The 19,531-nt window shown below is 45.6% G+C and overlaps 8 protein-coding genes across 8 annotated transcripts; 3 read left to right on the top strand and 5 right to left on the bottom strand.

The window, feature by feature from the left end:
* Positions 1 to 729: 729 nt before the first annotated feature.
* On the top strand, positions 730 to 1,056 carry LACBIDRAFT_315315 (uncharacterized protein; the record flags this gene model as incomplete). Its single annotated transcript, XM_001889592.1, has 1 exon — positions 730 to 1,056. One exon carries the CDS (start codon positions 730 to 732, stop codon positions 1,054 to 1,056), a length of 327 nt encoding a protein of 108 aa, XP_001889627.1.
* A 345-nt stretch (positions 1,057 to 1,401) lies between these two features.
* Positions 1,402 to 2,920, top strand: LACBIDRAFT_255995 (glycoside hydrolase family 16 protein; the record flags this gene model as incomplete). Its single annotated transcript, XM_001889591.1, has 11 exons — positions 1,402 to 1,553; positions 1,601 to 1,765; positions 1,813 to 1,845; positions 1,902 to 1,950; positions 2,001 to 2,070; positions 2,128 to 2,161; positions 2,213 to 2,326; positions 2,381 to 2,495; positions 2,547 to 2,634; positions 2,686 to 2,745; positions 2,802 to 2,920. 11 exons carry the CDS (start codon positions 1,402 to 1,404, stop codon positions 2,918 to 2,920), a joined length of 999 nt encoding a protein of 332 aa, XP_001889626.1.
* A 392-nt stretch (positions 2,921 to 3,312) lies between these two features.
* LACBIDRAFT_315313 (carbohydrate esterase family 8 protein) lies at positions 3,313 to 4,650 on the bottom strand (the record flags this gene model as incomplete). The annotated part of the gene is made up of 6 exons (XM_001889553.1): positions 3,313 to 3,562; positions 3,625 to 3,634; positions 3,699 to 3,785; positions 3,854 to 3,974; positions 4,041 to 4,337; positions 4,396 to 4,650. The coding sequence occupies 6 exons, from the start codon at positions 4,648 to 4,650 to the stop codon at positions 3,313 to 3,315; spliced, it is 1,020 nt and encodes a 339-aa protein (XP_001889588.1).
* Positions 4,651 to 7,103: 2,453 nt separating this feature from the next.
* On the bottom strand, positions 7,104 to 8,398 carry LACBIDRAFT_315312 (uncharacterized protein; the record flags this gene model as incomplete). The annotated part of the gene is made up of 7 exons (XM_001889552.1): positions 7,104 to 7,385; positions 7,440 to 7,639; positions 7,690 to 7,901; positions 7,957 to 7,986; positions 8,040 to 8,079; positions 8,152 to 8,316; positions 8,368 to 8,398. The coding sequence occupies 7 exons, from the start codon at positions 8,396 to 8,398 to the stop codon at positions 7,104 to 7,106; spliced, it is 960 nt and encodes a 319-aa protein (XP_001889587.1).
* Positions 8,399 to 10,792: 2,394 nt separating this feature from the next.
* Positions 10,793 to 11,380, top strand: LACBIDRAFT_334781 (uncharacterized protein; the record flags this gene model as incomplete). The annotated part of the gene is made up of 2 exons (XM_001889590.1): positions 10,793 to 10,910; positions 11,097 to 11,380. The coding sequence occupies 2 exons, from the start codon at positions 10,793 to 10,795 to the stop codon at positions 11,378 to 11,380; spliced, it is 402 nt and encodes a 133-aa protein (XP_001889625.1).
* Positions 11,381 to 12,937: 1,557 nt separating this feature from the next.
* Positions 12,938 to 14,734, bottom strand: LACBIDRAFT_334780 (uncharacterized protein; the record flags this gene model as incomplete). Its single annotated transcript, XM_001889551.1, has 9 exons — positions 12,938 to 13,054; positions 13,105 to 13,236; positions 13,307 to 13,500; positions 13,659 to 13,716; positions 13,788 to 13,836; positions 13,914 to 13,970; positions 14,116 to 14,197; positions 14,497 to 14,511; positions 14,731 to 14,734. 9 exons carry the CDS (start codon positions 14,732 to 14,734, stop codon positions 12,938 to 12,940), a joined length of 708 nt encoding a protein of 235 aa, XP_001889586.1.
* Positions 14,735 to 16,226: 1,492 nt separating this feature from the next.
* On the bottom strand, positions 16,227 to 16,388 carry LACBIDRAFT_315310 (uncharacterized protein; the record flags this gene model as incomplete). Its single annotated transcript, XM_001889550.1, has 1 exon — positions 16,227 to 16,388. One exon carries the CDS (start codon positions 16,386 to 16,388, stop codon positions 16,227 to 16,229), a length of 162 nt encoding a protein of 53 aa, XP_001889585.1.
* A 914-nt stretch (positions 16,389 to 17,302) lies between these two features.
* On the bottom strand, positions 17,303 to 18,302 carry LACBIDRAFT_315309 (multicopper oxidase, laccase; the record flags this gene model as incomplete). Its single annotated transcript, XM_001889549.1, has 8 exons — positions 17,303 to 17,405; positions 17,453 to 17,480; positions 17,531 to 17,547; positions 17,604 to 17,673; positions 17,728 to 17,878; positions 17,940 to 18,008; positions 18,057 to 18,123; positions 18,172 to 18,302. 8 exons carry the CDS (start codon positions 18,300 to 18,302, stop codon positions 17,303 to 17,305), a joined length of 636 nt encoding a protein of 211 aa, XP_001889584.1.
* Between the last annotated feature and the right edge of the window lie 1,229 nt (positions 18,303 to 19,531).

Genomic DNA, 19,531 nt, shown 5'->3' with positions numbered 1-19,531 from the left:
TGTTAACGAGATCGATAGTAAACGGGTCATCTCTCAACACCGGATGCTCAGGGTGACAACATAGTTTGAGACGGAGAGTCCAGATGCGCGAAAAGCTGTTGAAATTATGTCGAGAGACGGTTCCATTTATGTTCGTGGTTTGGGATCTGATAACGAATAGTTGATTGTCGGGGTGTCTCGATGACAGTTCTAAAAAAGGAAGTGCAGACGGAGCCTTAGCCGACGGTGGCTCATTGTTTACCTTTGTAAAATCCTCGCCCCGTCCGTCAGTCACTCAAGTATGTTAGGATACGCGTCTTGGACGCAGATATTCGGTTTCGGGGTGCTGCTCAGACCACCAAGCATCTTCAACGACTGATTTTGAGCGATGGGGAGACCTTAGAAGTGGTGTAAAGGGAATGCTAGTTTAGTTGCATGCGGAAGTTACTTTGGCGAATCTCGCAGGTGCGGACTCTCATTCTTTGAGCCACCATTCCCGCTCAAGTTTATCTTTCTTTTTCTTTGGAAAGCCTGTTGGTTTGGTCCTCGCCGCTTAGATCGTCGTCAGCGCCATCTACCCCACCCCCACTCCCTGGAATTGGCCAAGCCTTGGGGAAATACACACAAGGCAACGCAACGATCATCATCGCTGGGAGGAATCGCGCCGCCGCTGACGCCATCATCGCCAAACTCCCCAAGCCAACGACCCCTGGTGTCTCTCACGAGTTCATCGAATGCGATGCGACCCTCATGAAGAACGTACATGCTACGACCAAGGAAATCCTCTCACGCCATCCGAAGATAAACTTCCTCGTCATGTCTCCTGGGTACATGACGTTGAAGGGTCGAGATGAGACGGAGGAGGCGATCGATCACAAGTTGGCGCTGAATCACTATGCCAGGTGGACTTTTGCGAATGGGTTGCCGCCTGCGTTGAAAAGAGCAAAGGAAGACGGGGAGGACGTGAAAGTGTGTTCGGTGTTGGGCGCTGGGAAGGGTGGGGAGATTGACGTTGAGGATTTGGGATTGAAAAAGTCATTCTCTGTGGCCAAAGCCGCGCTTGCTTCGATCTCATGATGGAGGTGAGTGACAAATTTTTTTCTCATGATTGAGTACTCAGAAATTGTACAGGAACTCGCTGAACGAAATCAAGACCTCACCTTTATCCACGGTTTCGTCCGCACTAACCTTCTATCCTCCGCTCAATCGGCGATCCTCCGAGCGGCCTCCGGTATCATAAGTGGTCTGACATACGCAGTTTCGACGGCCCCTGAAGATTGCGCCGAGTATATGTGGCATGGGATATTCAATAGCACCAAAGGTGCATTCGGCAGAGCCTCGGAGGCTTTGCCGAAGTTCCTTTATTTATAACGAGGCAGCGAAGAAGAAAGGTGCCTTCAAGTCCCCCCTTTTGATCTTTCAATGAGGTTCAGCACATTCATTGCCCTCACCGCTCTTTTTATTCCTGCCTGCGCCTATGGGGCGATCTATTCACTCTCCGATGAGGTTTACGGCCCAGGCTTCTACAGCTTCTTTGAATGGGAGGCGATTGAGGACCCAACGCATGGAAGAGTGTGAGTACTCTCATTTTTGTCTGGTCCATCCTGAGATAGCTATCCAGGACCTATGTCGATAAGCCAACTTCGATTCATCAAAACCTGACTTACGCTACCTCCGATACGTTCATCCTTCGAACGGATTTCAAAACTGTGCTTGATCCAAACGGTCCTGGGAGAAATTCGGTCAGGATTCGATCAAAGAAGACGTACACTTCTCACGTTGCGGTGTACGTTATCCTTCGCTAATTATATAGTCGTCCTGAATTCTCGCTAGCTTTGATGTACGACACATACCGCAAGGATGCGGGTACGTTCACCCCCCCAAAAAAAAACTTGTTTTGCCCTCTGCTAAAAGATTCACAGGACATGGCCAGCTATATGGGAAACTCTTGAAGCGAACTGGCCAAATGGTGTTCGTAAAAGTTTGATGCTTCTTCCAGCCTCAGTAATGATCTAATACAGGGGGAAATCGATATCATGGAAGGTGTCAACGATGAAGGAACAAATCAAGCAACATTACATACAAGTCCTGGTAAGTAATACTTTAACTTGAATCGTGTTACTTATCACCCCATCTATATCATTACAGACTGCCTGATGCCAACTAGTCGTACGATGGCAGGGTGAGTACAGCATTATCTTAACTGGGTACTGAGTACTGATCCCCAATCCAGAACTCCTACCTACGACACATGCGACGTGACGCTCAATTTCAATGCGGGATGCGGCGTCAAGTTTCCAACGGCATCCAGTTTTGGGCCAGCATTCAATACGAATGGAGGTGGATGGTTCGCCTCTTATTGCGCCTACATATGTATGTTATATATAGCTGATGCCGACAGGTATGCCATGGAACGATCGCAGACTTACTTCAAAATTTGGTTCTGGTCGAGGAACGACTGTGATGTACCATCGGATGTAGCTCACGCACGTTCATTCGTCAATCCCGACGCATGGGTAGGCGCCTTTATCTATCTATGATCTACGTGAGTTTTGATTTGCAAGCAGGGAACGCCTGCGGCGTACTTCCCCAACACCTTTTGCGACTTCTCGACCCATTTTGATCCGCAGAATATTATTATCAATCTCACTCTATGTAAGTGCCTTCCCCGAGCTGGTAACGATGACTATAAATATGCCTGCATAGGCGGGGACTGGGCTGGTTCTACCTATAGTCAGGGCACTGGATGCCCCTTGACCTGTGTTGGTGAGTTCCTGCCAAACCCTCCGGCTGCCATAAGATGACTGAAATTCATTTTTAAGACCACGTCAATTACAATGCGTCCGCTTTTACCGACGCGTACTTTGACTTCGCCTCGATTCGTGTGTACCAGGACTCTCGGAAAAACAATTATCGCCAGGAAAGGCAAATTTTTAGATAGATTCAACTCCTTCGTCGTTCACTCTGATTTTTCTTAGTCTGCGTTCAATCGCGCCCACCAAACCAACACCAAAGAGTAGACTTGCAAGCCAGTCACGCTCGCAAGCTCTATGTCACAATAATCGCAGGACGTTGCGAGACATGACAAGAGAGGGGCGAGCTTGCGAGCGGACTGGAAACTCTTGTCACCCTTTTGGCGGTTGTAACGTCCCCGCTCGGCGTTGGTGTTGTAAAGCCGGACTTCTTCATCGATCATGGCTGTGGTTGTGGTGAAGATTAATTAGGTTTATTTGTACATATATGTGTGATTTGTAGACGACATGGGACTGCAATGACGTCACTGGATCTTAGTAGCCGCAATATCTTATCAATACTTGGCAAACAGCTGTAAATTTAACTAAGGTACGAAGTATCAACCCACGTCGCATAATCACTGCCAACAGCGCTCGATATCGAATAAGCCCCAGCTTGCCCTGCGCTCAGAAGCGTAGAAAACAAAGCCCGTTGAGCGCCCTGAATGCCGCTTCCCGTGCTGTTAAAGTCTGCGAAGAAGATGTTATCTGTGTTTGGCTGGTTCGGGGCCCAGATTGACCATACGGAGGGGTTGAGTGGGGAGGTGATGATTGTGTTTTTGAAGATGACTCTGTGATTTAATGAGGAGAAAGTGAGAAAAAGAAAGAAAAAAAAAGGGAGCGTTTTGCGTACTTTGCGTAGTCTATTTGTTGTTGAAAGATTCGAATCAGCGGATAGTTTGATGATATGACGAGACTAGGACTTACTTCTCCATGGTCTACCAAGAAACACATTCCCTGCCGTTCCCGACTCGGCTGTGGACGTCAGGGAAATGTTGTTTTTGTTGAAGACGACTGTATCGACAACGCGGTCAGACGGAATCAGAAATAACAATTGCCAAGAGAGAAGAAAGCGAGCTTACAGCTCGTATCGTCATCGGAACTTCGACCGCTTGCAGTGATGAACCCAGCAGACGACACTGCAATCATATTATTTTCAAAATATGCTTTTCCTTGCCTCCCAAAGATAAAATCCACCGCTCCCTGTCCAAGACCAACAACGACCGCCGTCAGTGTTCATTGCCAACGTCCTAAAGCTTATAAACACACCTCAATATACCCACCCAAATAAACCTGCCGTCCCCTCTCCGCGCGCAGCGTATCTTGAAACCCAAAAAAGGAACACGCATAAAATCCAGCGCGATCTCCAGATTGGCTTAGCGCGAGTGCCTGAGAGCCCCGCCCGAACGTGTTTGATACGATGACGTTGTACATTGTGAAATTGGCTTTGGTGATGCGGAGTGTTGCGCTTGCGTCGTCTGATCCTGATGTATTGGCGGATAAGCCGTATTGGATGGTTACGGTGTTGGATTTGTAGGATTTTGTGTTTTTTGTGTAGCCGAAGATCTTGTTTTGCCGTTAGTATCAGTAGTATCACAAGAAGCTACAAAGATAAATGGTGTACCGTGAGCGGACCAGGTCGGGTTATAACAACTTGCTCCGTGTACGTTCCAGGATATATGAAGATAGTTGTCGGGGAATTGTCATTCGGGAGAGATTTCACAGCGCCAGAGACGGTCTGGAACTCTCCTGGAGTTGTTGTACCCGCCCGAACGATCACCGACCCAGCAGACGGCCGAATACGCGAGGCTGCTGAGACGTGCGGGAAGAGGTACGCAGTGGCGAGGATGAGATTTAGAGCTAGGGTGAGCTTGAGCATCTTGAGGAAATATAGTGAGGCCCCGTTGAATTTTTCCGTGCTTTTTAAATGCCAGTGGGCACGTCTGAGCAAATAGGATTGTGATGGTTGAGGGGGCCGCCTATTGATCGGAGCAATCCATAACTATGGAATTGCTATGGAAATATGGTTGAAGAAAATGAAGAATGTGGACGGATAGAGTTCGAAATTCGGGCGCACTTGCTTTGATCCATTCCAAATTTTGGAGGAACGTTACACGCGTAACAACCAAGGGAATTGTTTTGTTCCGTTGCGTGCCACCGAGAACGACTGCACAGGCATGCAAAAAAGCTACGACGCATAGATAACTTGGAGGTGCTCATCGGTCGCAAAATATAAGTGGAGAATGTCGGAAGAACCAAATGTTATGTGCCTTGCAGGGCTATAAAGACTTGAATGAAACGCTCGGCCTAAAAGGCACTATAAGAGGACAGTTTCGCCGAGATCAAGCCGAGATAAGATGTTTTGCCCTTTAAGCTTGTAAGTAGGGCACCAATCGATGCTTGACAAGTACCTGAACTCTTTTCCAACATAGTTCATTCCAATTCATCCAAGGACCACTTCCTCGCCAGCCTCTCTACACTTTTTTTCTTCTGAACCCATTAGTACTATCGTTCACGTCAACCTGGCATGATGCTCGCCTTTACTCCCCACCTCGCCATGCTCGCCGCCTTCTGCAATCTCCTTGCCGTCACCATCTTGCCCGCGGGATCCTGAGGAGAACTTGCCAGTTCCGGCATTACAGTCGTAGCGACCAATCCTTGTCTTCCGCGTTATTGAGACGGGGTGTTTGTGCAAGTCTAGGTGATGGTGGAAGAAAGCTAGTTGTTATTACGTAACTTAGGGTTAGGGTTATGTAGTCTTGAGATCCCCGCTTTCTTGTCACCACATACAACGTGCGCTTAGCTCTCCCCTCTCGTTGGCTCTCCTTCAATTTGTTGATCGAGCTACCGTCGACAGGCTTGACAAAAAACCTGAAGTACTACCTACGTCTCGTCTAGCCGATCTCCCTTCCCAAGTCGAGGAACTGGAACATGTGACTGCTTCTCTTCTTTTTTCATTTCCCGTCGCTCTATGACATGTTCGCGATCGATAAGGGTGTCGAGTGTCCTGTTAACAATCTCTTCTCGGCCTCGCTCGTGCTCGTCCAGCTGCGGAGTGTTAACGTACGAGGATCTCAGTCAGACACGGATGTGGTGATGACTCTATTGTCTTAGCTACCTGTTAACGTACGAGGATCTAAGTACAAGTAGCGTTAGCGTTAAGTATCTAAATGTAAGTAAGAAAAGACTCACCTCAGTCAGACACGGATGTGGTGATGACTGAGGTGAAGGGAAAATAAAGTCCTCGTACTTATAGGACGGTCGGGAATAACGGATGTAAGTTGGGTGTAAGTATAAGCGGTGGAATATAAGTGTAAGCGGTGGAAGTTTTACTGAATTGATCGAGGAGGTGCAAACAAGATGTACGCGTAAATAGATGAGGTCACGAGGGGTCTTCTTCAACACGGAGCGTAACGAATACTGAGTTTCAAGTGTCGTTGGTACGGTCTAGCGAGGGTCCCTCGACGCGTCTCTCTGTTGAACTTCAGCTGGGGGGCATGATGCTATTGATGGATATGCTTCTTGGTGAGTATCAACATTGAGATCCTCCTCGTCGATTACTGACATTTTACATTGCTATCACTGCTGTCATTAGCGCTTCAACATCTAAGTTCTTCATGATGTCGCCTTAGTTATCTTTGAAAGGACACATAGGTTTGGCATCACCCTTCTATTCCAACAACCGTACCTTTTCCAATCTCACCTCCCCTCGGTCTCTCTTGATGTTCAACTCGCATATCCTATACCCTGGACCTCACAAAGATCTTGAATCACGCATCCCATCTTCGCTGGACTTCACACCCGCCCCCGCCTGGGACGCCACGCTCTCTTCGTTGTCGATCCCATATCTTTCTGGAGTTGCAAAAAGTAATCTGTAGATTTGCTGATGGTCCGTCCCATCGGACAACATAACTTCATGGGGACCCGACTCGCAGAGCGCTATTATGTTTTGCGTGTTAAGGGAACGTTGGCCGCGGTTGTAGGTGCTTTGCCGGCTGAGGGTTATCGAAATTTGACATAGAATGATATGTACATTTAAGCGTATCGTGGTGAAAAAGCCTTGGCTAACAATCTTTCATGTGCCATTCAAAATGAGAGAAAGGAACTCTTTCGAGCTGCTCTCTTACGCTATAGAGATCCTTGATTTGAGATAGCTTCGACATCGCTCCCCGACTACAGGACCTGTTTCGGGGCCCGATCTCATTATTTTTTCAAACGTCAAGATATAAACACGTACCCGTGTCGCATCTACAGTTCCGTGATTACGTGGTTTGAGCGTCATTTCTACGTATCAAAAACTAAAGGAGCATTTTTTCAGATATCTAATGTGCATCATGTGCAGTCCTGTTCCATCAAAAAATCCTTCCTATCCGTGTCAAAAGGTTGACCGATTTTTGTCGTGTTCCCGTGCAATGAACCAAGGCTGTCCAAAGTTATCACTTCGGTCCGCTCAATACGCACACCTGTCCCTGAAGGCACACCGCTAGGCACCTTACACCGGAGAGAGAGGGTCCCAGCTTCTACATGGTAAGAGCCCCTTGCATCTTCCGCCGCGATTTGGAAGATGAAGGCGATTATGACGCTGAAATTGCAAACAAGCAGACTAACGGAATTCTTATCGAGTTGAAGGTCAGCAAAAAGGACGCGAAGAGGCAACCCTATACACACCTGGATGACTGCCGCCAGGGCCTCAGATAACCCGCCACCGTCTACTATCAGCCAATACGCATGATTGACACTGGCGATTGTCATAGCTATCGTGCTGGAGAAAATCGTTATAATGCGGATCTTTTGTGACCTTGATAACTTTATTTTCCAGACATGACGGAGGGGCGTTACAATTAAGATGAAGTCGCTCAATACATCGGCTGTAAAAGAATAAAATAAGTCATCATAAATCCATGATGTTGAAACTCACTGGTCAACTGTACGATCGCAACTCTCAAGGGCACTGCGCAAATCAAATGGCTTGGGCCCCAATCCGCGTTTTTCCCCTCGCACGTCCAGAGCAATTGAGCGGTAAGAATAAACCATGTTAGAAGGAAAATAGCTGCGACCCATTTGAGAATATACCGCACTCTTCCTATGGAGATGCGGATCACAATAAAAAGAATTGAAATTCTGGCAGCCCTAGATAGATGCCACAGTTACAACAGATGGAATGGAGTAGCAGTGTGGATCTCACCCATTCACAGCAAGGTAAGACTGGGCAACACTGATCGAATGTAAGTTAGTCAGAAGTCTTTGATGCCAGGAAAAAGGCCTGACAGGTAATAAATAGTTGTTTTAGTTGCAAGAGTGTGAGAAGCTGAAGGAACAAATCAAATCAGCATTCACATATGACGGCGGCCGCGGTTAGTGAGGAAATAGAAACACTTACTCTGATTTTGAAAGAAGATTTCGAAAGAGGTCATGAAAATAATCCCGAGGATCGTCGCCAGCGCGGCCCATATGTCATCCCACCAAATATGAGTTGTGGTCTTTCGACGCCATAGCCGAAAGCAGGTTGCAAGGACACCAATCAAGGTGAGAACGAAGTTGGTGACTGGGATTGGGATGTAGCTTGGAGATATCGAAGCAATAGAAATCAGCTCACCTCGAAGCGCCAGAATGGTGGGAGTGTACATGGTCGTTTCTGTGGGAGTGGGGTGGAGCGGCGACAGTGAAAAAGAGTTCAGATGATGCTACATATGTATACTAACTTATGAACTTCTTCCGGGAAACCGGGAGCTGACCGGTGACCATCTATCCAACCGATAGCCTGATGCAAGGGGGTGGCGGAATGTGGAAAAGAGACCAACACTCGTTATTTTTTTTTCAGGGTTCTGCCTGACACCCCCCCACCATTACCTTCCTAATGAAGTATGTTTTTCCCACACTCATGTTTTTTTTTTTCTTTTTTTTTTTTTTGAATTCAAAATATTTCCATGTAACAAGTCAACTACGCACAGGCGGTTGGCCGTAAACTAAGTTTAAGCTAAGTCGAGTCCACTGAAGATGCATATAACGGGCCTGTGCTAGCATGATATTGAAAAAACTTGTTTAAAGACGGATCATCCTGGGTAAGTAGCTACACTGATGGCTACTGACGGTACAGAATGAGAGGGCATTTCTTCATTACTGTGCATGTGATAAATCTTCAAAAGTGACTCTTTAATGTGTAGGCCGAGAAAGAAAGTGAAGCGTCCGAGTGGTGTAACTCATTCAGAGAAGGAAGAGGCACTTGGCCTGGGGCAGTGTGGGGAGTGTAGGGTGTGTCGACGTAGGTGATAGTACTCTTGGTTTGGACCGTCCGTGTCCGAAGCTGGAAGGTTGCTGCCCTTCAAAATCTGAAAATTGATGGGGTGTCACTTTTTTTTTTCGGCCTTCGGCCGGACACCCCCCCCTCCTACCCTTGGTGCGGGATCCACGTCCCGCTACCCCCTTGGCCTGATGGTGATTTCCGTGCAGTTTGATGGGAATGGTCCAGATGAGATCGCAACTCAGCTTAACCAAGTTATCGTTGAGTTATCGCCTATAAAAGGAGAGCTACGAAATCGCGAGCGGAGAAAGTTTGTTTTCGGCGAACCCTCGATCAAAATTTAATCATATTTTTTGTTGAGTTTCTGAGCCTATCTAATTCTATCTACTTTTGCGCCAGTCCCGGATTACGGAGGCAAAGCTCAAGAGCCCTGACGTTTATTTTGCGAGGCCCCGGATTAGCCTCGCCAAAGCCTCGCTGTCGTTGATCTTTCATGGGCCGTAATCGGATAATCCCGGTCCGCCGATTGTGTGTGGTGTTCTAACTGCACATAATCGATCTTCAAAGTATTCAGTAAGCATTCAATCTATGTACATAAAACATCTCGCTTGCACAGATTCAAGTTCACCGTCGGTTGTTGACCTTTGTGTGGCTGACGTCTCCCCAATCAACAAAGCAAAGTAGGAAACATTCTCGAGCTGGAATTGAGCTGGAACGCCCTCCTTTCGGCCGAATTACGATGATAGGTTGACGAAGTCATTTTTGTCCCTCTCGCTGTAGAGTCACTCGGAAGCAAAGTCAAATTTCGCAAAGAGGCGTAGGCTACAGGTGGCAGGTACGTTCATTTTCACAATTTACTACGTTTTGGAGTGATCTTAGTAACTTGAAGTTTGCGGTAGCGCATCTGGCTAAGTTCCTCTTCGCCGGTCATCCTTTCTCAATCCTCGGCAATTCTATCCTGCTTGGGCTACCGTGTTGGCAAAGACGACGGACACCTGGGGGCCTGCTATGGCTCTGGATTCCGAAAAATTTTCAGGTCGCGTCAAATCCCAGCTGGCATCTGGTTCCAGAGTATCCTCATTTGGCCTCGCTTCTCCGCATTCTTCTGACATCATCATTCCTTCAAGGTTTTGTCCGTATCCCACATCGTTGCTTTCAAGCTTTTCCATTGGTTCCTAGACCGCTTCGGGGTTGCAGGATTACTTTTTGTCTAATTTCATGGATTACGTTGCCTTGGTATGGAGACTAAAGGTCGGCCTCAAGTAAGTTTATGTATGTACGTCTGTTTCTAAGGTTATGGAAACATCTGATTCCGTGTTCAATTGCATCTCTCTGGGTAAACTATATAGCCATTCAACTTAGTTCTCTCGCGCTCTTCTGCCCTCTCCCACCTTATCGATTCTCTGCCCAATCCTTCGCAGGAGACCATTGTGTCCCCATCTGGTATCATTCTAACCCCACGGGTTACGAGTTCAGCGCTCTCCATGCAAAGAGCTTCTTGTCTTTGGCTGCTCATCTTCTACAGTACCTCTGGTTCTTCCCTTTTTTCCACGATAAGGGAATCTCACTTCTCTCAAAGGTGTACAACAAGTAGGCCGCAGTCAACATACCCTTGAATCACGTCACAGTAGCTGACCACAACAACAATTCGGAGGGATCTAAATCTTTCTGTTGTGGGTAGGATCACTATCATTGATCGCCCTAGCTTCTATGTTGACTTGAAACTCCTGTCACCCCCCAGCACAAGTCGCCCTCGCGACCTTACAGCAAGAATATATCAATGTTTTTCAGCCTCCTATTGGTTTTTTTGCAGGCACTTCTCCTGTTGTTGCACTCACTGGATGGATGCTCGAACATTGAGGTCCCCAGATATCAGCCGTTTGCGGTGTTGACTTTTGGTGGGTGGATAATTCCCAGGGGATATCGCCGTGCTTATTGGTGGCCATGGAAGAGGATGGTGCAGCTTTTGCGTGATCTTGGTGGTGGTGGTGGTGGTGGGATTGACAGGATGGATTAGGTCAAGCTGAGGCAGGATGCTGAGGGCGATAGGGTTGTGCAAAGGATTTTGGACCATGATGATACAGTCATACCTATCTTGGGAGAGAAGTATTTGGAATCTACCCCTGCACCGACCAATGCGCTGTTGAACCATTATATCAGGGAAGCTGAAGCCCTGACTCAGTCAGAGGGGGAAGAAAAAGAGGGTGCTGTTGAAGAGCAGCTGGAGACAATGAAGGTGCTGGAGGAGATATTGGGGTTGATGTGTGGAAGGTCAGAGGACCAAGAAGAAGAGATGTATGAATTGCAAGAGCTGGCTCTGGAGGAACTGGGAGAGTTGTGGAGATGGCACAGAAGATGGATAATATGAGGCAGGAACAGGTGGAAAAGGTGGGGGAGGAAATACAGGAGGTGATGGGGGATGTTGGAAATTTCCCAGGTGCCTGATAAGTAGTGTTCGAAAGTCCGGTTAGGTCCGGTTATTGGGTGCCCAGGGGCTCTAACCGAGACCGGTTAGCCTTTGTCCCGAAACCTAAAATAACCTAACCGGACCGCAACTAACTGGTTACGGTCGGTTATTTGCAGTTACTAACCGGTTAGGACCGAAAAATAAAGAATCAGTTATAACAGGGCAAATATGCTCATATGTATCTTGATAGATATTATTTCTGCATATTCTAGCTTTAAAATGAGCCCAAGAACGCTAAAATCGGTGAAGAATTGACATATTTATGCAATTATCCTTGAAAGTCTACACATTTGAGTGATATTTTAGAGATTTGACTGTAACTTAGTCAAATTTTAAGCGTTTTCGACGTTCTCAAGTGCGTTTTGAAGGTGTATAATAGGGCTGGTTATAACCGGTTATTTAACAGTTAGTTAACCGCAAAATAACCGGTTATTCCATTTTCGAAATCAACTAACCCTAACCGCGGTTAGGTTAGTGTTGCAGTTAGGTCCGGTTATTTTCCGGTTATTTTCTGGTTAACTAACCTAACTTTCAAACACTACTGATAAGGCTCCGGCCTTGCAATGTTGATCGCCGACATAATCAGGCTGGATCCGACCCTTGCCAGCCCTTGTCATTTCATGGCAAGCCTGAGGAGATGATGCCAGGGAAATCCGGGGGCGATTGCCTTACAAGGCAACCATATGTCTGATGTAATGATTCCTTCCATGTTACAAGCCTGATGATCTCTGGTAAGGTGTGATAAGGCAAATCAGGTCTGATAAGATTAGTCCAACCTCGTGATATAGGCTCCAATTGCCTCTCCAGCCAACTCAAGGCTATGAACCAATTACTGGTGTTTTGTGTGTCTTATAAGGTTACCTGTATCCTTTTGATCATGTTCAGCTGAAAATGATACCAAATTCCATACAGAGAGTAAAGATATGGTGTTGTAAGGTAGGCTTAAATACTAGATATATGACGGGCCTTGGGAAGTTTCTTATATGCCTTTGTAGTGTAGTGCTACGTTATGACTACAAATTTGTAGTCTTCACGTGAGGATCGCACAAGCCCTGAGGTTTTTGGTTCAATCCTTACTTGTTGCTTTTTAATTTGCCATGTAACATTGTTAAGTCTACATCGTGACTAATTGTCATTTGGATAACCTTATCAGGTGATCTTATTAAGTTAACCCAAAACTTAATAAATTAACTGCAACATCGTAAACCATTATTAGGTTGGGGGTGCCTTGGGGGCCTAATAATCCTTATTAGGCACCAGGGAAATTTCCGACAGACCTCATGGATGAAGTTTCCGAGTCTAGCAAGACCTTGGTGAAGCTGTTTAAAGAAACAAAGAAATAGAGCAAGGCAAATGCATGAGTTGGTAAATTGTATACATAATGATAGTAAACTCCACAACATCCAAAGATTGGTATGACAATTTCAGTTCCACAAGACCTGGCTGCGAATTCAACAGTCAGTTGGTTATGTCAAAGGGGTAGGTATCAGTCCCATAGAACGACACCTCTTTAACATGATGCCAGGCATGCTCGCCTGGAGGGCTGTCATCTGGACTCCACTTGAGAGGCAGTGGCTGACAAGGGTTTCAATTAAGTTGATGTGTTTAGAAATCAGGAAATGCACCTGTGCATATAAGACCTGCATGGCAACTGCAACCTTGATAGTCAAGCTCCACGTCCCAGTGATCAAGTCCTTGACATCCTTAAAAGTTAAGGCAGACACTACAAACACCTTCTCCTTAACCCAAGGAGATACCTAAACCAGCTCAACCCCTTCTTCAACACGAAGGTCATCATCAAACCAATGAGGTTTGGAACCAACCAACCAGCCCAGTGATGACCGTGATCATCCCCTTCTTCTGTTCTTGGAAGAAACCCCCAGCCCTCTTCAATGCAGGTGCGGGATTGACACAAGTCACTCGCACGAGAATGAGTGAAGCGGCAGAAAGGAAGGTGTAGAGGATCTTGGCGGTAATGAAGGTGTACATAAAGAACAGGCCTCTGATGTGTGCAAAGTATACTATGGATACAGGTGCGTAACTTTTGTTGAATGATGGCAGAGGAGTGCTGAGACTGGAGCTGAGAGGTACGTAAGCAGTGCAAGCACATTTTCAGCCATATGCTAGGAAAGAATAAGTAAGGTTTGGCACCAAAGGATATTGAGATTGATAACCTTACCTGCCCAACTCCAATTTCGATGTTCTCCACAATATCCTTCTGCATGTGGTACAGATAGCTATTTCTGATTACAGCCATCTAGATGAATCCATGGACTGGTAGTCCCATAGAGAAGTCAAGATGGCTTACATCAAGACCGGTAACATTCAAGTAGGTTTCGGGCTGCTGGAAATCAGTGCTAAGGATGGTGAGACCTTGATGCCAATAGGAAGAGGAATACACCTCACCCAAGGCTCAAGATATAAATGAACGCACTCTGAAAGGATGATTGCCAAGCTGAAAATATCATTTGCAAAAGTTGTTCCATACGGTCTGTTAGATTGATCGTCAGAGCATCTTGGACAAGGGGGTGCCGGGATTAAAAATAAGGACCAGACGTCGAAATTAGACTTGGGCTGAACCAACCACCCAACGTAATCAGGCACACATCCATTTTGGGAAATACGACGTCATTCACATGCCACCTTTTTCCCAGCAGGCTGCAAAAACCCATTTTTTGAGCTCCCCTGAGCTTGAAATGAAGTTGGCCATAAAATTCACTATTGAAATTGAACTACTAAGCTGCCCACTAAATTAAAGTAAATCACTGTATGGGCCTGCTGTTTTCAGGCAGGAAGCTCCAAGTTTGCTGTTGTAGGGAAAGGTATTTCACAACATGTGATCTCAATTCCAAGTCCTACCAAGGGGGCCTTGGGATTTGAATGCCAGACCAAGGGTTGGGGTTGGGGGTGGGTCCTTGAGCTCTTAAAAGAATTTGCTACTCAGGCCAAAAACTGGCCAAATGGCCATCACTTTCACTCTCAGTTTCTCTTCAGCTATTCTAATGTGCTTTACACACATTCCTGACTCATAACTAATAAATTTTGAATTTCTTTCTTCAATTATGTCAAATAACACATGACTGGCTGAAGATCAAGGACTCTTGTGCTTCTGGATTTTAACCAAATGAGAACTGAAATGCCTTTTTGCAACTTATATAGGCACACTGATATATTTTTGTGCTTCTCCCACCTCTTGTAAACCAAAAATGCGATATGTCTTTTTTGAAGTTGCCTTTTTCGGTCTGACATACCCATTTTAGGAAGGAGGGGTGGGGGGGTGGTCACGTCTCATGGCTTAAAAAGATTTACTGACTAGTGTTTAAAGGTCCGGTCCATAGGACCGAAAAAAACCGGTGGACCGAACTGAACTGGACCATGGACCGGTCTTTTTTCGCTTGCAGTTGCCCAAATTTGGGGTTGGTCCAGTTGCCGGTTGCCTCATTTCAAAAATATTTTAAAACTGTTGAAAGACCGGTTTAAATCGGTTGCAACCGGTTAAACGGTCACATGCATTACATAGCCTTGTAACCACGTTTTCTACCTTTAATTGGGTTTTTGGTTCATCAAAAACGGTTAAGAACTGAGAAAGATATAACCAAATCCATTTTGGCACAAATACTTGTTTGTGCAACTTGTACCAGAATGACTTTAATTCTAACTCACTCAAACTTTCATCATTTTGCTTGATTCAATTTTTGGATATTGACATTTTAACTATGAAAATATACTCACCATCTATCAATATATGGTATGCATCAAATAATTTACAGTTGCCACATTACATTTTGCCCGAGTCTTTAGGAGATGTAATTTGGTTTCAGTCATAGCTAAGTCAAACCTTCATTAAATTTCTTAATAATTGGTGGAATGATGGGTATTTATATGTTTTACTATGATTTTATTTTTTAGAGTAATGATAATTGAGACAAATGGTTTATATTGGTATGACAAATTTTATGCAAAAAGACCGGTCTGAATCGGTTTGAACATGGTCCATGGACTGCAAAAGACCGGTCCTAGGTGGTCCGGTTCGGTTCCCTCAATATCTGGGTCAGTCCTGGACCGGTTGCGGTCCATGGTTGCGCATTTTTTGGGGCAAAAAACCGGACTGAACCGGACCTGCGAACACTATTACCAACCCCATGTAAATTTTAAGGTCCTTGGGCCCCCTTGAGTCCTACATTATCTTAGAGCTAGTTTTTGGCTTCTTTATATACAGATAGACCCAATATATTCAAGCTCATGCATTCTGGCAGTTATCTGAGCACTGTCCAAGCACTGTCGTCGTTTTGCACTGAAATTTTGGTATGTCAAAAAAGAAATTAGCAGCCTGGCAGCCGAACCAACCAACCAGCCCCTGATCCGGGATTTAAATCCCGATACCCCCTTGGTCTTGGAGGTTGGTAAGCTGAATTGGGTACCTTGGGACGTGGCAGGAGGCCTTGATCATTTCCTCTGATGTGGCTTGGAAGGGGAGCTTGTGGTCAGTTGTACCAGCAGCTTCAAGATTAATGGTGGCTCATACATTACAGAGGTTAATGCAAACGGCTCACGTTGGGGCAGTAGGATGTTGGGTAGAGTATAACTGTGATCTGTTCTGCAGGGATTCTTCGGCATGGTTGAAAACTAAGAGATTTCAGCACTTCAGAACATTGATGTAAACATAGAGTGGTTATCTTATGGAAAATGATTGCATGTTTTGGGCTCCAGGTAGGCATCTCAATGAGAACGCACATGCACTCTAGCATTATACCAACTGAAATGGCGTCATCCGCAGCGCCTGGGCTTGGCTGTCCAAATGGGAGTTAACAAGCACTGCGTGCTCCTTGCCCTCTAGCGTGCTGTCTGAGACTCTGACAACGATGCTGATGAGATTAAAGTAGGTCTTGTAGAGATGTTTGCCCATCATATCAAATCTTTGAAGAAGGGGCTAAGCAAAACAAGATTGAGATGCATCGTTGTACACACCTGTGGCTCCCACTTCCTTCCCATCTCCACACCTCACCTCACATTCCAGCTTCCTTCCACTTTCCACCACTAGTTTCTCACAGTTATTTGCCTGCCAGGACATGTTCCAAGGTGCCTACAGTCCGATAACCAATGTCTTCTGATAGATGCTTCACAACGCCAAGGATTCACGCTTCCGAGATATGAGGCAGGCCCGTTACAGATTCAATCTACAACTGTCAGCTTGGGACCAGAAAGAACCTGCTCAAATGTATACTTACAGCCCAGTCAAAGCTGCAGGCAGATCTAGTTGCATATAAGTTGGCAGTTCCTATCAAGAAGTTTGCACTTACAGCGATGTTGCCTGTAAGCCAACCACGGTGGACCAATGAGAACGGGCGACAATACAACTTGAAGCAGTGAGAGCAGTGGGCCCCATTGAAAATGAGAAGACATAGCGACAAAGTAGAGAAAACCTGAGACAGAGCCCTTTTAGAGGAGGTGGAAGCGGTGCTACCAAGGTTCGCTCTTTGAGTATGAGTTAGACCCACTCTTGGCATATGTCCTTAGTTGAATTCCAAGGTGAAATTCGTGTGTAAAGGTTCCAAGGATGTCGTCTGAAGCATTCCAGGAATGGATTAACACGTACTAAGGTATGGTAAAACTCACAAGGCCAAACAAGGTACCGCATGCTGACATGTTGATTGAAGAATCACTTGCCTCTTCATCCAATCTTCATCATAGAAATAATAATGATAACCAATAAAATGCTAAATCTCGAGACAAAAAAATCACACTTTACTTGCTTCATATATAAATGAGGCCATGGGTATGATGTATGTAGGTATGTCATGGTACCTCCTACTGTTGTCTGAGTCATAGTATTCCTACATATTTCAAAAACATTCTTAGGATCTGTAGAAGAACAAGTACTGTAGGTGGTTGAAAAGTTGCCCCGTTCACAGTGAATAGATGGTACCTTTAATTTTAATTTTAGAAATGGTGACTTGGCACGGAAATTCTTACCAGTCTGCGAGTGTAATGACAGTTGATTCTGCTTCAGAATAATTAGCAAGTATTTCCCGAAATTGACAGTGCCATTACCATTATCAAAATCATACCTATAGGCGAAAGTTAGTAGATGCAAGAAACAGCTGATTTTGGACAAAATACGAACAAATGCCTGTATGGGTCATAAGGATCGTAAACCACCAAAGTGCCTCTCAAGCTGTCGCAATATTGCATGGCTGAAACGAGAATGTGAGGATGAGTTAGGGCAGAACATCAGGTTGACAGTCAACGTACATGGTGGGAATGGTACCAAAAGGTTCCAGCCTGATCAGGAACAGAGAACTGGTATAAAAATGAGTTGCCAGGGGAGATGGGGCATTGTGTCACTCCAACTGGACCATCTGCCCAGCTGGAGCCATGCAGGAACATGCCGTGCCAATGCTATAGATTAAGAAAACATCGGTTTAGTAAAATGAGAGGGCTAAAGATAAAGCAAGCTGGCGATGCTAGTGCTTCTCAACATTGTCGTGTCGGTCAGGTGATCGGCTACATTCAAGAAGAATGTGCTACCCTGAGGATTAACGTCAACTCGAGTTCACCGGGGAAGAAAATGTCCAACCTTGGTGCCAACAATAAGAGGTCCAGGGAATGTCCCAACTGTCGACGAGGTACCAGCAAGAACAGCACTGTGAAGTAGCAAAAAATTAAATGTTAAAAACATTTATGAAACGTACTGGAGGAAGTACGAGCGATTGAATCCATCTGGTTGTATGTAATTGTTGACAATATGTATGTTGGCTTTCCATACTATTGATGCACTAACTGTCTGTAAAAGAGTGACGGTGAAGAGAGTGGATACAAGCATTTTTTCTTGCAGGGGAAAATGCAAAATTTACAAACTTTCATCAGCCTTTATAATGCTTGATAGTTGGACCATGTTGATCCCCAAAGGCCGTTATTAATCAACATATCAAGAAGCAATTCCGCCAACGTTAGCCATTTTGAACAGACAGCAGGTAATATTTTTGCTGTGGTGCCTGGAGAAGTTTGCCAAAAAAAAAAAGGGAAGTCATTACTGTGTCAGTTATTCCCCACCGTGCCTTATGACGGAGAGAATATCCCCTACCTGAGAAGCAATTCCCCACCACACCTTATGACGGAGAAAATATCCCTGCCTGAGAAGCAACATGTCAGAACACAAGACCGCAAGGGAGGAATACAACAGCATTAATCTTACTGGAGATATTTGAGTGGCTCAATCCAGAAATTTCTTTTCCTGTGAACGTGGACAAAATTTCCGAGCTTTTGAGGCCGGCCCGATACATTCTAGACACACATATGACAGTGACCCTAGCCCTTACCAAATGGACCAACCGAACCTGACAATGCTTCATACCATATGGGGCCAGCAGACTTGGCCGACATCTCAACAAATCATCCATAGTGATGGCTGGGCTGAACAGGTGGGCGCCTGCCAATAATGGGCACTCCTATTGAAAATGATTCACAGTTGTGTGCCAATAATGGGTGCTCCTATTGAAAATAACCCACACTTTACACCAATGTCATTATTATTTCGTGCTCTACAGGCGAAATTATTTTGAGCTCTGCAATGGGCGCAATTATTTTGCACTCTAAGGGCGTGCAATTATTTGTGCTCTAGAGGTGCAATTATTTCAAGCTCCACAAGAGGCGCAATTCTTTTGTGCTCCATGGGGGCACAATTATTCCGAGCGCTACAGGGGGCGCAATTATCTCAAGCTCCATGAGGGGTGAAATTATTTGCATTCCATGGGGGGCACAATTATTTTGAGCTCCATAAGGGATGCAATTCTTTTGCACTCCACAGGGGGTGCAATTCTTTTGTGCTCCACAGGGCGCACAATTCTTTCAAGTGCTACTGTATGTACCTTGTGCTGTTGATAGGGTCACAAATAGTCTGTATCCAGCATTGTTTCAATGTCAGAGTGTGCTGTGCCCAATGTGAATGGGCACCAAAGGTCAGAGTGCACCCAATGTGAATGTTCACCAAATGTGAGTGGGTGCCAAATCACTTATACCTGCACTAAGTATGCATCTGTGTCTGTTATTTTC

The sequence above is a fragment of the Laccaria bicolor genome, genomic scaffold, assembly GCF_000143565.1.
Source record: "Laccaria bicolor S238N-H82 LACBIscaffold_69 genomic scaffold, whole genome shotgun sequence".
NCBI classification, from domain to species: domain Eukaryota; kingdom Fungi; phylum Basidiomycota; class Agaricomycetes; order Agaricales; family Hydnangiaceae; genus Laccaria; species Laccaria bicolor.
The sequence above is the reverse complement of the archived record's forward strand: the minus strand, read 5'-3'. Positions and strand labels throughout refer to the sequence as shown.